Genomic DNA, 15,139 nt, shown 5'->3' on the forward strand with positions numbered 1-15,139 from the left:
GCTGGAGAGAACACACCCACAGTGGGCCTGACCTAATAAACCATAGGCCTGTCCAGGGATTTAACGTTACAGAACATTCCTAAAGAAATGGATTGGGTAGGAATGATGTTCGTCAGATAGAACAGAGAATCCTGTCAGCTCTCTTCATTCTATTTTTATCTGTAATGTTCAGAGCTTTTCACATCCCTGAATACAAACGTGTTTCTTAATCCATTCTTGGGAAAGAGTGGACGCACATACTTGTTCTAGACCAAACTGCTGCATATACCCTGACTCTGCTTGCACAGAACGCAAGAGAAGTTACATTTTCCCTAGTTAAAAGAAATTCATGTTAGCAGGCAATATTAACTAAATATGCAGGTTTAAAAATATATACTTGTGTATTGATTTTAAGAAAGGCATTGATGTTTATGGTTAGGTACACATTGGTGCAACGACTGCTTTTTTTCGAATGCGCTTGTTAAATCACCCGTTTGGCGAAGTAGGCTGTGATTCAATGATACATTAACAAGCACCGCATCGATTATATGCAAAGCGGGACAAGCTAGTTAACTAGTGATTATGTTAAGATTTATTTTATAAAAAAACAGTTTAATGCTAGCTAGCACCTTACCTTGGCTCCTTGCTGCACTCACATAACAGGTAGTCAGCCTGCCACACAGTCTCCTTGTGGAGTGCAATGTAATCGGTGTCCAAAAATGCCGATTACCGATTGTTATGAAAACTTGAAATCGGCCCTGATTAATCGTTGACCTCACCCCAGGGCCAATCTACTTTTAACTGTTTAAGGTTTATGAAAGTCTAGATTGGAGGTGGGTTGGAAAAAAATTCAAAATGTAGCAGTAATACTATTCAATAATAAAAGTAAAATAATTAAAATGCTTGTGTCTGGATACAGCCCTTAGCCGTGGTATATCTGCCATATAACACAAACCCCAGAGGTGCCTTATTGCTGTTTATAAACTGGTTACCAACGTAATTAGAACAGTAAAAAGTCATTTTTGGTAATACCCGTGGTATACGGCTTTCAGCCAGCCAATCAGCATTCAGGGCTCGAACCACCCGGTTTATAATGACGTTTATTACAATCATGTCTGCAAATGATAGGAATTACAATCCAAGATAACCGCTTTTCAACGACAAAGTATAGGAGGCACTTTGCATTGTCTGTCACTTTTCTTAACTGATCATAATGTAGACAGCAACTCGTCAAGTTCACTAGAACACAATGTTGAACATAAGGAATCAGGCGGTAGGCTTATGACCATGGCTCAACGCAACGGTGTCTGAAATCAATGCAATCTAGGCTGTTCAAAAGTAGTGCGCTGTATAGGGAATAGGGTACAATTTGGGACCTGTCGACAGTTTCCTTGTTGACCCTGCTTTAGAGTAGAATCTTGAACCTTATGGACATTTGTGTCAAATCAAAAGTATTTTTCTTCAACGTGTAAAAAAGATAGAAAATATAGGGGGGAAAAAGACAAATCCTCAATAACTAACAGTTAATTCTTCATCGGGTCAAAAACCTCATCTACATTTTGAATTGGCCCACAACTCTCTAAAAGTTCAGAAAGAGCAGTCTCTATTGATGGCACTTGTTCATTCAGGTTTGATTCATCAAGCTCTTCGCAAGCAGTTCCCTCATGCATCTCTTCAATGGCTCTTGGTCTTCCTCTCCTCCTTCTTGTGGCCTTCCTTTTGGTCCCCCTGTCCTCCTCTTCCCACTGTTCATTCAGGTTGGATCCATCATGCTCTTTATTCACACTTCCCGCATACATCTCTCTGGTGGTCCCTGGTCTCATTCTCGGCCTGCCTATTGGTCTGCCTGTAGTCTTGTTGCTACCACCCTCTTCTGCCCCTGGGTTGAAGTCTGAGTCACTGTTGCGCTCACTCTCCCCCAACTCCTCATAATCAAAGGTCAGGCGTTTCCTCTTCCTCCCTGCCCTCTTCACTCTTTCCTGCCCAGACCCTGCATTTGTCTTTCGACTCTCCTCGGTCACTACCCGTTGTTCAGTCAAAGTCTCAGAGTTTGAGACTGGCTCCTGTTTCTTCTCCTTGGTCCCAGAGGCAGGGTCCGGATGGTAGTGCTGGACGTGGCTTTTCAGACTCACGTTGTGGTTGAAGGACTTGCCGGCACTTGTACGGCCGCTCGCCCGTGTGAAGGCGCATGTGAGACTTGAGGTGGCTCGCCTGGTTGAAGGAGCGCTGGCACTCGGGGCATGTGTAGGGCTTCTCCCCGCTGTGGACTAGCATGTGTCTTTCCAGGTAGCTACTACTTGTAAACTCCATTTTGCAGATGTTGCAAATGTACCATGTGGGCCCTCTGTGGCTTTGAAGGTGGCCGTCCCGGGCTTTAATGTCGCTGAATCGTATGGGGCAGTTGGGGCATTCGTAGGGCTTTTCTACACGCAGGTGACTCTCCTCATGCCTCAGCTTCTCCGGCCTGCTCTGGAATGGCTTGAGGCAGTACTTGCACCCGTGCACATAGCCTGGCTTGTGGATTCTTTGGTGAATGTTGAGTGGTCTCGTTAACAAACCGCTTGCCACAGTCCTGGCAGACAAACGGCTTGGCATGCTCGCAGAGGTGAGCCTTGGAGCCTTTAATAAACGTGCCACAATCGGGGCAGAGCACCCGGGAATCCCATTCTGAATCTGAGGCTAGAAGAGGACTTAACTCAACCTCACGTTGCCACTCCACATCGGAGCCCTCCTCCTCCCCCCTAGCCTCCTCTTCCTCCCTAGCCTCCTCTTCCTCCCTAGCCTCCTCTTCCTGTTCCTCCTCCAAGGACTGACGTTGACATATCTTCTTCATGGCTTTGTCGTCATCATGCACACAAAAGGTTGTCTCAAACACCAGGGTCTGAATGTCCTCCAGACCCTTGTTGAAAATATCGCCATCGTAATTCTCCAACAGAAGATCACCGTCCTCCGCTGTCTACAAGGACAATGAACAATAATGAGCAACTCCTCTACCAACATCTACACTTAACTACTGGCTAGACAGAATCCCAATGCAGAATGGGACATCAGCCAACCTCCTGATTTCACTTAGTTAAAATGAGGTAGCCATATGGCTGACGACAATTGTAGTTATTGTTTAACTTGACAAACATCTCATAATTAAAAATAGGCTTGTTTTTAATGGCTTGTGTATTTCTATTCATGCATTGTATAGTGAAAAATGATATAGTCTACCTTCAGGGTCTGAGAATTGAAGGTGCAAGTTGGGCCAGTTGAGGAGTCAGTCAGAGCGTCAGTGGATGTGCCAGTAGTGGTGCCAGTTGTGGTGCCAATCGAAGCATCAGTTGTGCCAGTCGATGCTGCTGAAGAGGACAGGTATCTAGCTGGGAGGTTAAAGGGCTGGCTCTTCCATTGGCTCCGGTGGTCACAGTGGTTGCAGAACTGGTTGATGGTGAGCAGGGTATCTTGGATGAACTTGTCGATGCTGCAGGAGCTGCGACAGACCGGACAAGTCTTGAACAATGGAAGGAGGCATTCTTCAAAGACCACGTACTTCCTGGCCATGTACACCGCAACAGAGTGTAAACTGGAAGAAAATTATTTATTTATAATCACAAGCTATGACAGATTAGGATTTGCAAGCAGGCCAGACAGTGAGACAGGTCAAAAGTCATTATGCATATTTGTATGACAATTTTCAGCTGAGTAGTTGCTCATATTACTTAGGCTATGGGCCCAACATTCATTAGCCAATTAATTTACAATAGTTTCCCACTTTAACAAAAATAAATGTAGAGTTGAAGTTGGAAGTTTATACACCTTAGCCAAATACAATTAAACTCAGTTTCACAATTCCTGACATTTAATCCTGGTAAAAATTCCCTGTTTTAGGTCAGTTAGGATCACTACATTATTTTAAGAATGTGAAATGTCAATAATAGGAGAGAATTATTTAATTTAATCTTTTATCACATTCCCAGTGGGTCAGAAGTTTACATACACTCATCTGGTAGCATTGCCTTTAAATTGTTTAACGTCGGTCAAACGCTTCAGGTAGCCTTCCACAAGCTTCCCACAATAACTTGGGTGAATTTTGGCCAATTCCTCCTGACAGAGCTGGTGTAACTGAGTCAGGTTTGTAAGCCTCCTTGCTCACACAAGCTTTTTCAGTTCTGTCCACAAATTTTCTATAGGATTGAGGTCAGGGCTTTGTGATGGTCACTCCAATACCTTGACTTTGTTGTCCTTAAGCCATTTTCCACAACTTTGGAAGTATGCTTGGGGTCATTGTCCATTTGGAAGACCCATATGCGACCAAGCTTTAACTTCCTGACTGATGTCTTGAGATGCTGCTTCAATATATCCACATGATTTTCCTACCTCATGATGCCATCTATTTTGTGAAGTGCACCAGTCCCTCCTGTAGCAAAGCACCACCACAACATGATGCTGCCACCCCCGTGCTTCATGGTTGGGATGGTGTTCTTCAGTTTGCAAGCCTCCCTCTTTTTCCTCCAAACATAACGATGGTCCTTATGGCCAAACAGTTATATTTTTGTTTCATCAGACCAGAGGACATTTCTCCAAAAAGTATGATCTTTGTCCCCATGTGCAGATGCAAACTGTAGTCTGGCATTTTTATGGCGGTTTTGGAGCAGTGGCCTCTTCCTTGCTGAGCAGCCTATGTCGATATGGTACTCGTTTTACTGTGGATATAGATACTTTTGTACTTGTTTCCTCCAGCATCTTCACAAGGTCCTTTGCTGTTGTTCTGGGATTGATTTGCACTTTTCGCACCAAAGTACGTTCATCTCTAGGAGACAGAACGCGTCTCCTTCCTGAGCGGTATGACAGCTGTGTGGTCCCATGGTGTTTATACTTGCGTACTATTATTTGTACAGATGAACGTGGTACCTTCAGGCATTTGGAAATTGCCCCAAGGATGAACCAGACTTGTGGAGGTCTACAATTTCATTTTCTGAGGTCTTGGCTGATTTCTTTTGATTTCCCATGATGTCAAGCAAAGAGGCACTGAGTTTGAAGGTTGGCCTTGAAACACATCCACAGGTACACCTCCAATTGACTCAAATGATGTCAATTAGCCTATCAGAAGCTTCTAAAGTCATGACATCAATTTCTGGAATTTTCCAAGCTGTTTAAAGGCACAGTCAACTTAGTGTATGTAAACTTCTGACCCACTGGAATTGTGATACAGTGAATTATAAGTGAAATAATCTGTCTGTAAACTATTGTTGGAAAAATGACTTGTGTCATGCACAAAGTAGATGTCGTAACGGACTTGCCAAAACTATAGTTTGTTAACAAGAAATTTGCGTAGTGGTTGAAAAATGAGTTTTAATGACTCCAACCTAAGTGTATGTAAACTTCTGACTTCAACTGTATATACCGGTTCACTTCCTTCGGTGGTATGTCCTCCGTAAAGGAAGTATTGACTACGACATTCTTCCGGATTGGCCAGACTTGGACAGCTGTAAAATCAGACACAAAACAAAACAATACAGCAGCATGTAAACACCAATTCATTCCAGCTGTAATTGAAAAGGAGGAAACCATTCTACAAAAAAGATACGAGCCATAACACTCACCTTTGTTTTTCTTTTCTTCTCTGTAATAATAAGCCTGTGTTGACACGTTTTGTTTTAGCGGTACCACAGCGCATCTTGGAGGTGATGGTACTGTAATGTTGCATGTTGTTGTTTCATATTTTGTCGTCACGCCCAACGTCATGTTTTCCACCTAAACAAGACAACATAAACAACATCTTATCAACTATAACAACAGGGGGTTTGCAATATTTGGCGAAATATTTTCTTTACCCTTCACTGATATTGAGAATGAACGCTCGCCCACACAACGCCAAACACGTGGTCAGTGCTTGTGAGGCAGGTTGGACATACTGACAAATTCTGGAAAATGACCTTGGAGGCAGTTGATGGTAGAGAAATTAAAATTCAATTCTCTGGCAACAGCTCTGGTGGACATTCCTGCAGTCAGCATGCCAATTGTACCCTCCCTCAAAACATCTGTGGCATTGTGCTGTGTGACAAAACTGCACATTTTAGAGTGGCTTTTTATTGTCCCCAGCACAAGGTGCACCTGTGTAATGATCATGGTGTTTAATCAGCTTCTTGATATGCCACTCCTGTCAGGTGGAAGGATTATCTTCACAAAGAAGAAATGCTCACTAACAGGGACGTAAACTAATTTGTGTACAATTTGAGAGAACGTTTTGGGGATTTTTTATTTCAACTCACAAAACATGGGACTGCATGTTTTACATTTTTGTTTAGTGTAGATGCTAAATGAACTGTTGAGTTGCGACTGTCAGTGAAAAGTAGAGCGGCCCAGACAGGCATATTGCAATATTTCAAAATACAATTGCGGGAAAATGAAGTTTGGAGAGCAAAATGGCTAAAAGTCTTTTAGTTGGGTTACTGTTGTTCGCTCAACTATCTTACTGGCACCAGCGGAGAGCGTCGGCCAAATCCCCGGTACTGCACTACACTAACACCTTCACTCTATTTCGTGAACTGTATTGTTGGTTAAGGGCTTGTAAGTCAGCATTTCACTGTCTACACCTGTTGTATTCGGTGCATGTGACAAATAAAATTGTATTTCTCATTGTTGGGTCAGTGCCACTTAAAGTTTGTTTTTGGACATTAACTTCCTTGTCCAGTTGAGACGGACGTCATATTCTATTAGCGTCTCCCCTTCTCGTAGGACCTATTATATGGACAATGTTTTTACTGATCTGTTTGTCAGTATCAGCAGAGTAGGCTACCCTGTCATTTATCGTATTAAAAAAAGTAGTCTGCTAATGTCTCCAGTCTTTTTTTCTTTCTTTTTTAACTTTATTTAACGAGGCAAGTCAGTTAAGAACAAATTCTTATTTTCAGTGACGGCCTAGTGGGTTAACTGCCTTGTTCAGGGACAGAACGACAGATTTGTACCTTGTCAGCTAGGAGATTCGAACTTGCAACCATTCGGTTACTAGTCCAACGCTCTAACCACTAGGCTACGCTGCCGCTCCATATAAAGTGTAGTAGGGTTGAATGAAAAGCCACATTTTTCATGTGCAAAGAAAGAAACGTATCTGATGTAGCCTAGTCCTACTCTATGCTATAGGCGCTCAGACATGCATTGAACCCTCTTTTTTTGCCAACAGTGATTGAGTTATACGATTAGCTTAAATTATGACTATCCAATCTACTCATCACATTACAAATAGGTGGCTCCCTTACATAAGTATGCAAATGTGATGATGCATGGAATGCTTTATTACTAAAACATCCATTTTGATGGTGAAAAATTAGTTTCCCAAAACTTATGCCCCGCCTATGCTGTCAACATTAGACCTGTCTGAGCTTGTATGTCTCACAGCGTCTGTCTTAAGAAGGCTCCCGCTGGTGCCAGACCCTATAGGCTCCCGAGTGGCGCAGCCGTCCAAGGCACTGCGTCTCAGTGCTAGAGGAGTCACTACAAACCCTGGTTCAAGTCCAGGCTGTGTCATAACCAGCCATGATTGGGAGTCCCATAGGGTGGCGCACAATTGGCCCAGCGTCATTAGGGTTTAGCCGGGGTAGACCGTTATTGTAAATAAGAATGTTCTTAACCGACTTGCCTAGTTAAATAAAAAATATTTCAAATTTTAGAGCACCAGCAGCATACCACCTTGCTGGCTGGCCTCTGAGGCTAAGCAGGGTTGGTCCCTGGATGGGAGACCAGATGCTGCTGGGAATGGTGTTGGAGGGCCAGTAGGAGGTAATCTTTCCTCTGGGCTGAAAAAATATATATATATATCCCAATGCCCCAGGGCAGTGATTGGGGACATTGCCTTGTGTCGGGTGCTGTCTTTTGGACGGGATGTTAAACGGGTGACCTGAGTCTCTGTGGTCACTAAAGATCCCATGGTGCTTATCGTAAGAGTAGGGGTGTTAACCCCGGTGTCCTGGCTAAATTCCCAATCTGGCCCTCATACCATCATGGCCACCTAATCATCCCCAGCTTCCAATTGACTCATTCATCCCCCCCTCCTCTCCCCTGTAACTATTCCCCAAGTCATTGCAGTAAATGAGAATGTGTAAAACATAAGGGTTAATATATATATATATATATGTAATCTATAAATTACCAGTAGTCCTAAAAACCATTCCGATGAGGTTTTGGGATAAACGGCGAAAATAAGGTCTGAGTTTAACACAGGCTTAGGAGATCTTAAAATGTTTTGGTCTATGAAAGCCTTTGTGAATTTTAGGGCATTTATGTAATTTTTTTAAAAGCACAAAGCTACATTAGCTGATTAAATCTCTCATAGAACAAAACTTAGATATCCTAAGCCTGTGTTTACCACAGACCTTATTTTTCTCGACGATTAACCAAAAATCCTATAAAAACCCCATTAATTTCCCCACAGCCTTTTAGCCAACAACCCATTGCCGATTTAGTGCCTACAAAAGGACAAATCATTGCTCTCTATTGTGACGTGGTGGAGTGGCTACTGTTTACATGATTCTTCAGAATGCACGTCTGAACAGAGTGTATTTGTAATGTTGGGTTGGGGGGGGGGGTTGTAAAGTGACATATTGGCAACATAATACTACTGCCACCACATGGTCTAGAGTTGATGAGTTTTCAAATGTATTTACCTTCTGTCTCAATATACAATCTCAGTCCCCGTTCATTAAAATGGATCGCAGCTACAGACAGTGAGTCATGTGGCCGTAGCTTGTTAAATAAATAAGGCAGACAGGCATTCAGTTACTGTGTGATTGAACGTTAGAATGGGCAAAACGAGTAACCTAAGCAACTTGGAGTGTGGTATGATCGTCAGTGCCAGGCGTGCCAGATCCAGTATCTCAGAAACGTCCACCCTCCTGGGCTTTTCACGCACGACAGCGTCTTGGGTTTACCAAGAATGGTGCGACAAACAAAAGGCACCCAGTCATCGGCTGTCCTGTGGGCAAAAACAGCTCATTGATGAGGGAGGTCGAAGGAGAATGGCAAGAACTGTGTGCAAGCGAACAGGCGGGCCACAAACAGACAAATAACAGAGCAGTACAACAGTGTTGTGCAGAACGGCATCTCGTAACGCACAACTCATCGATCCTTCTCATGGAAGTACTGTTACAGCAGACAACCACAGGCTTCCACTCCTATCAGCTAAAGGCATGAAGATTCGGCTCCACTAGGGAACCGATCACCAACACTGGACAACTGAGGAGTGGAAAAACATTGCCTGGAACATGACAGTGGGTTCAGTTTACTTGAGTGGCCTGGTCAGTCCCCAGACCTCAAACCAATAGTGCATCTTTGGGATGAGATGGAACGGGCTGGTCGCAGCATGAGTGTAACGCGATTCTATCTGAAGCAACTGATGCCGTCACTTCAGCATGGACCAACAGCCCTGTGGAACGTTTCCTTGTAGAATTCCCAGAAGAATTCAGGCTGTTCTGGAGGTAAGGGGGGTGTACATAATAAACTGGCCGGTGAGGTTATTGTAGCCTTGCACCGACGGTAGATACCTAAGTTAGTTAATATTAACCCCCTGTCAACATTGTTTTAGGACAATTTCACGATTGCTGATAGCAAAGACTGACTGATTGTGATGCTAGACCACCACGTCAAGTGCAGCTAACGTTAGCTAGCTAGCAGCTGAATTACAAGTTATAGAAAGTCCTTTACTTTTAATGATAGAATAACTATAACTAGACACCTACTTCTTGAATGGTTGCTGCTGCCGGGTGTAAGATAGATGGGACAGAACCATGACGGAGGATCAAGCTATTGGCAAATCCACTTGTGTACCTAGTCAGCCTTGCAATGCAGTCCGATGTGAAGTGTACTGTGCATAAGCACAGGTTCGGACTTAACTTCTCTGGCACTTGATTATTAAAAATAAATCGAAGCCAAATCCGACGAAGTGACTGTTCGTTTGGAAGACCGTGCAAAGAAACATCTGCTGCCTTGCAGCCAACTACTGCACAATCTGTCTTGCTTTTGCACGTCATTGCCTAAAGTTAAAGAACAGATGAACGCAGTTCTTCTTCGGTGGATATTATGGTGAACTACACGCAAAATGGATTACCGCCACCAACAGGACGGGCGTGAATAAATTAACAAAATAAAATACTATTTTAAAATGGTGGTTGTCATAATACATAGCTAAATTAGCCAAGTGTTGCTAGCTATAGTAAAAGTTTAACACATTGAATTTACCCGGTTTATCGTCATCGCTGATGACGTTGTTGACGTAATGTTTGGTTGGTCAGAAACCGAGGTTGTAACGGCAGTCTTCACATGCAGGGTCGGTACAGCACATGCTTTCAGTCGGAGTCTCGTTCCGAATCCTGCCTTCCACTGCTTGTAGCCGTCGAAGTCCTCCGGGGTGAAATGAGCACCGCATACAGTAGTGGCCGTGGTTCCCTTAATCCAATCCACTCGCGTCAACCGGACAAACCGATCCCACTTCAATGCTAACTTGTCGTCTTTGGGCCACAAATGAGTCGTAACCCCGTCCTTATGGGTATTACTGCACCCAGAAACAACACACTTCCTTGGCATATTTAACTTTTTAAAAAGCTGTTGGGTTAGTTTATTAAAACTACTGCTCGCTCGACTACCAAACGCACATGACAAGAGTAGATGAAGGGTTGCCAGGTCTAGCTCAAACATCGGGACTAACTCAAATGTCGATTTCATGCCTAGTCAAAACCCGCCCACAAGGCCTGACCACTAGCCCATGTTTAACAGTAGCCAGAGAGGTGACATTTAGCCAATTAACCCTTTTATCATAACGTTATCGAGCAAATGAAGAAGGAATATCGACACAATTTGTAAGAAGCAAAATTCGGTTTTCCATCCAAATAATAATGATTGCGAGCTAACGTGACTAATAAAGACATTTTAATATGTTGCAAGAGAAAATATAATTCGCCTTTATTAAACTCGGCAGATCATTTTCATCAATGGATGTCGATTTAACTCGTGTAAATAAATCCCGCATGTGCATAACTACAGATAAATCCAACAGGAGAGTTTGAAGGAGGAAAGTTGGACAGGGGATGTCAAAATCTCTGCAAAAAACACTTGGACGAATGTTTTTTTTATTTTTAACTCGTGTTAGGCTATTTTCTGACAATTGTGCCATTATGTGTCAGATGTTACGACTACAAACCGTGATAAATGACCTAATTGCGCGATTGATATGTAATTTCAATAGGCATAGGCCAGGCATTCTCACTAAAATCTAGGTTTATGATTGTAATTCAATTTTGCCATTGTTTGGTTAGCTAGATGCAGGCAGCCTGTAGCCCCTGGTAGTTTACAGTAGCATAGGCAAGATGTAAAATGAACTATTTAGTAGTTTGTTTTGTTCAAATTGACAGACTCAATTATTCAACATGAATAGTGAGGCCATTTCGAGGTAAGAAGTGCTTCTGTTGCCCAATAGCCTGCTGGAATAGGCTACTGAGGATGGGATCGTAAATTAAATCACTGAATCATATATTAATAATATGGATATGCACTGAATAGGCCTACAACCAGTGTTTTCATTTGTTTTAACCTGTAGCCTAATCTGACTGACAGTTACAGTCAATCTAATCTATTATAACAGCTGATCGGCAATTGCGATAGAACTGTGACCATGATCACAATTGATAACTTACAATTTAATTAACTTAACATGGCCATTAATAATTGCATAATAACACAAGGCTACAACAACAATACACTGAAGTTATAGGATATTTATTAAATCCGTTTGCCAGCTGCAGGTAGGCTACACAAGTGGCACAAATTGATTTGCAATGACTCCAGCCATATCGTCATTCCAACAACATAACTCCCATTAGCGGGGATAGGACTAATTCTGCTCTGCATGCATTATTTTGTGTTTTACGTTGTACACAATATTTTTGTTTGCAGAATTCCACATGCAGAGTCTCACTTTGGCATTTGTCCCATTTTTTTGGGTGAATTCTTGGTTGGTGAGCAGACCCAACAACCATAAAGGGCAATGGGTTTATAACTGATTCAAGTATTTTTAGCCAGATCCTAATTCGGATGTTGAATTTTATGTTCCTTTTGATGGTGTAGAAGGCCCTTGTTGCCTTGACTCTCAGATCGTTCACAGCTTTGTGGAAGTTACCTTCTACGCTGATGTTTAGGCCGAGGGGTGTGTGAGTGTGTATATAGATAGATAGTATGTGTGCTCTAGGGCAACGGTGTCTAGATGGAATTTGTGGTCCTGGCAAATGGACCTTTTACTGTCAGGGCCCAGGTCTGACAGAATCTGTGCAGAAGATCTAGGTGCTGCTGTAGGCCCTTCTTGATTGGGGACAGAAGCATCAGATCGTCGGCAAACAGTAGACGTTTGACTTCAGATATCACGACTCAGGATATGACCCAGATGCAGACACAGGAGGTGGATAGTACGAGTCTCAGAGTTTATTATAGTACAAGGGGCAGGCAAAAGGTAAATCAAGGCAGGCAAAGAGTCGTAATCCAAATCAGAGGCAGGCAGGATCAGGACAGGCAGAAAGGGCAGAACTGGGACGACTAATAAAACAAAAACTAGCGCACAGGAACATGCTGGTAGGACAAGACGAACTGGCAACAGACAGAAAACACAGGTATAAATAAACACGGGATAATGAGGGGAGATGGGAGACAAGTGTAACAGATCAGAGTGTGACAGATTCTAGTAGGGTGAGGCCAGGTGCTGCAGACTGTTCAAGTACCAATTAGTTTATAATAATGTTGAAGAGAGTGGGGCTCAAGTGGCATCCCTGTCTCACCCCCCAGCCCTGTGGAAAGAAATGTGAGTTTTTTGGCCAATTTTAATGGATTTTATAATGTCGTATGTTTTTTTCCCAACACCACTTTCCATCAATTTGTATAGCAAACCTTCATGCCAAATTGAGTCAAACGCTTTTTTGAAATCAACAAAGCATGAGAAGACTTTCCCTTTGTTCTGTTTGTTTGTCAATTAGGGTGTGCAGGGTAAATATGCCTTTTTTGGTTTGTATTTTGTGCTGTAGTTCATTCAATGTAATTGGAGAATCCCGTGGGTTCTGGTAGTCTTTAATAGTTGACTCTAAGACTTGTATTTGATCATGTATATGTTTTTGCTGTTTGTTCTTTGTTATAGAGCCCAAAAGATTGGAGAAGTGGTTTATCCATACATCTCCGTTTTGGATAGATAACTCGTTGTGTGTTCCAATTTTCCCAGAGGTGGTTAGCTTCATTGAGATAATTTAGCTTCATTGAGATAATTTCTGACGTGCTGTTCCATCTTTTTCTGTATTGTTTTAGTGATTCACCATTGTGAAGGTGTATGCTCAGATATTCTGGTTCTACTGTGACATTAGTGCTAGTACGAACTCGGAGCCAGGTGCAGAGGTAAGGGTAAATCCAGAATATTTTCTTAAGGTCTTCATAGCATAACAACACAGCAAGGGAACACTGAACAAGACCTGAGCAACTGGCCCAGTCCACAGAGGGACCTAAATAGTCATCCAGCAGGTGATCCCAATAAGCCCAATCAGAGTCACCTGGATACTAGAAGTAACCCAGGGGTGCTCTCCATTCGCAATCTCAGGTAGTACACTCAAGGGAGAGAACCTGACCTGTGACAGTCTCTACGTTTTTGGTTGGATATGTTTTTGCATTTTTCATCAAACCATTTGTCATTGTTGTTAATTTTCTTAGGTTGTCTGCTTGACATTTTTAGATTTAATAGGGAAGCTGAGATGTTAAATATACTGCTTCAGTTTTCTACTGCCAAGTTTACACCTTCCCTATTACAATGAAACGTTTTGTCCAGGAAGTTGTCTGAAAGGGGTTGAATTTGTTGTTGCCTAATTGTTTTACGGTTTATTTCTACACTACATTCCTTCCATCTATAGCATTTCTTAATATTATGCAGTTCCTTTGGCTTTGATGCCTCATGATTTGAGTATTGCTATGTTCAAGTAGACTGTGATTTTGCTGTGATCTGGTAGGTGTGTCAGTGGACTGACTGAATGCTTGGAGAGACTCTGGGTTGAGGTCAATGATTAAGTAACCGACAGTACTACTGCCAAGGGATGTGTTGTACCTCCCCTCGAAGCCTACCATTGATTATGTACAATTTTTGTTGGTTGTTTTGTCATAGTTGTGTCTTGGAGGGCATATGGGGGAGGGAATGCTGTCACTTCCAGGAGGGTTGAATATGTCCGTAAACACACCAGCCAGCTTGACTGTGCATGCTCTGAGGACGTGGCTTTGGATGCTGTCTGGGCTGGCAGCCTTGTGAGGGTTAACACATTTAAACATCTTACTCACGTCGGCCACAGAGGAGAGTCCACAGTCCTTGGTAGCGAGCCGCGTCTGTGGCACTGTGTTATCCTCAAAGATGGCAAAGAACGTGTTTAGCTTGTCCGAAAGCAAGACGTCGGTGTCCACGATGTGGTTGGTTTTCCTTTTGTAGTCCGTGATTGTCTGTAGACGCTGCAACATACGTCTCGTGTCTGAGCCGTTGAATTGCTACTCCACTTGGTCTCTATACTGACGTTTTGCCTGTTTGATTGCCTTGCGGCGAGAATAACTACTCTGTTTTGTATTCTGCCATATTCCCAGTCACCTTGCCATGGTTAAATGCAGTGGTTCACGCTTTCAGTTTTGCATGAATGCTGCCATCTAGCCAGGGTTACTGGTTAGGGTAGGTTTTAATAGTCACAGTGGGTACAACATCTCCTATACACTTCCTGATAAACTCTGTCACCGTCTCAGTGTATTCGTCAATATTATTCTCTGAGGCTACCTGGAACATATTCCAGTCTGCGTGATCAAAACAATCTTGAAGCGTGGATTCATATTGGCCAGACCAGCATTGAATTGTCCTTAACACGGGTACTTCCTGTTTTTCTGCCTATAGGAAGGGGAGGAGCAAAATGGAGTCGTGGTCTGATCTGCTGAATGGAGGGCGGGGGAGGGAGGGCCTTGTATGCATCCCGGAAGTTGGAGTAACAATGGTCGAGTGTTTTAGCAGCGCGAGTACTACAGTCGATATGCTGATAGAATTTCGGCAGCCTTTTCCTAAAATTAGCTTTGTTAAAACCCCCAGCCACAATAAATGCAGCCTCAGGATATATGGTTTCCAATTTGCATAAAGTCC

At 42.9% G+C, this 15,139-nt stretch overlaps 1 protein-coding gene across 10 annotated transcripts; it reads right to left on the bottom strand.

The window, feature by feature from the left end:
• Positions 1-1,061: 1,061 nt before the first annotated feature.
• On the bottom strand, positions 1,062-10,702 carry LOC106572831 (uncharacterized). 10 transcript variants are annotated; one of them, XM_014147339.2, is made up of 6 exons: positions 10,198-10,691; positions 8,781-8,935; positions 5,568-5,718; positions 5,369-5,450; positions 3,196-3,547; positions 1,062-2,935 (listed from the first exon to the last, which is right to left on the bottom strand). In XM_014147339.2, the coding sequence occupies exons 3-6, from the start codon at positions 5,707-5,709 to the stop codon at positions 2,423-2,425; spliced, it is 1,089 nt and encodes a 362-aa protein (XP_014002814.1). In that variant the 5' UTR covers positions 5,710-5,718; positions 8,781-8,935; positions 10,198-10,691; the 3' UTR covers positions 1,062-2,422. The 10 variants fall into 10 exon arrangements, 9 of the variants coding, with proteins under 9 accessions (XP_014002814.1, XP_014002818.1, XP_014002813.1 ...); XM_014147343.2 differs by lacking the exon at positions 10,198-10,691 and adding an exon at positions 9,699-10,103 and having other exon boundaries at positions 5,331-5,450; XM_014147338.2 differs by lacking the exon at positions 10,198-10,691 and adding an exon at positions 9,699-10,094.
• Between the last annotated feature and the right edge of the window lie 4,437 nt (positions 10,703-15,139).

The sequence above is a fragment of the Salmo salar genome, chromosome ssa15 (assembly GCF_905237065.1).
Source record: "Salmo salar chromosome ssa15, Ssal_v3.1, whole genome shotgun sequence".
In the NCBI taxonomy this organism is placed as follows: Eukaryota; Metazoa; Chordata; class Actinopteri; order Salmoniformes; family Salmonidae; genus Salmo; species Salmo salar.

What these genes read in the sequence shown, in the direction of transcription:
- LOC106572831 (XM_014147335.2), bottom strand. Translation starts at nt 10,680, where the DNA reads ATGAAATCGACATTTGAGTTAGTCCCGATGTTTGAGCTAGACCTGGCA. An exon ending in CAGCGATGACGATAAACCGG is followed by an intron (nt 5,719 to 10,197) that starts GTAAATTCAATG and finishes TGTCTTGTTTAG; the next exon opens with GTGGAAAACATGACGTTGGG. An exon ending in AGAAGAAAAGAAAAACAAAG is followed by an intron (nt 5,451 to 5,567) that starts GTGAGTGTTATG and finishes CTGATTTTACAG; the next exon opens with CTGTCCAAGTCTGGCCAATC.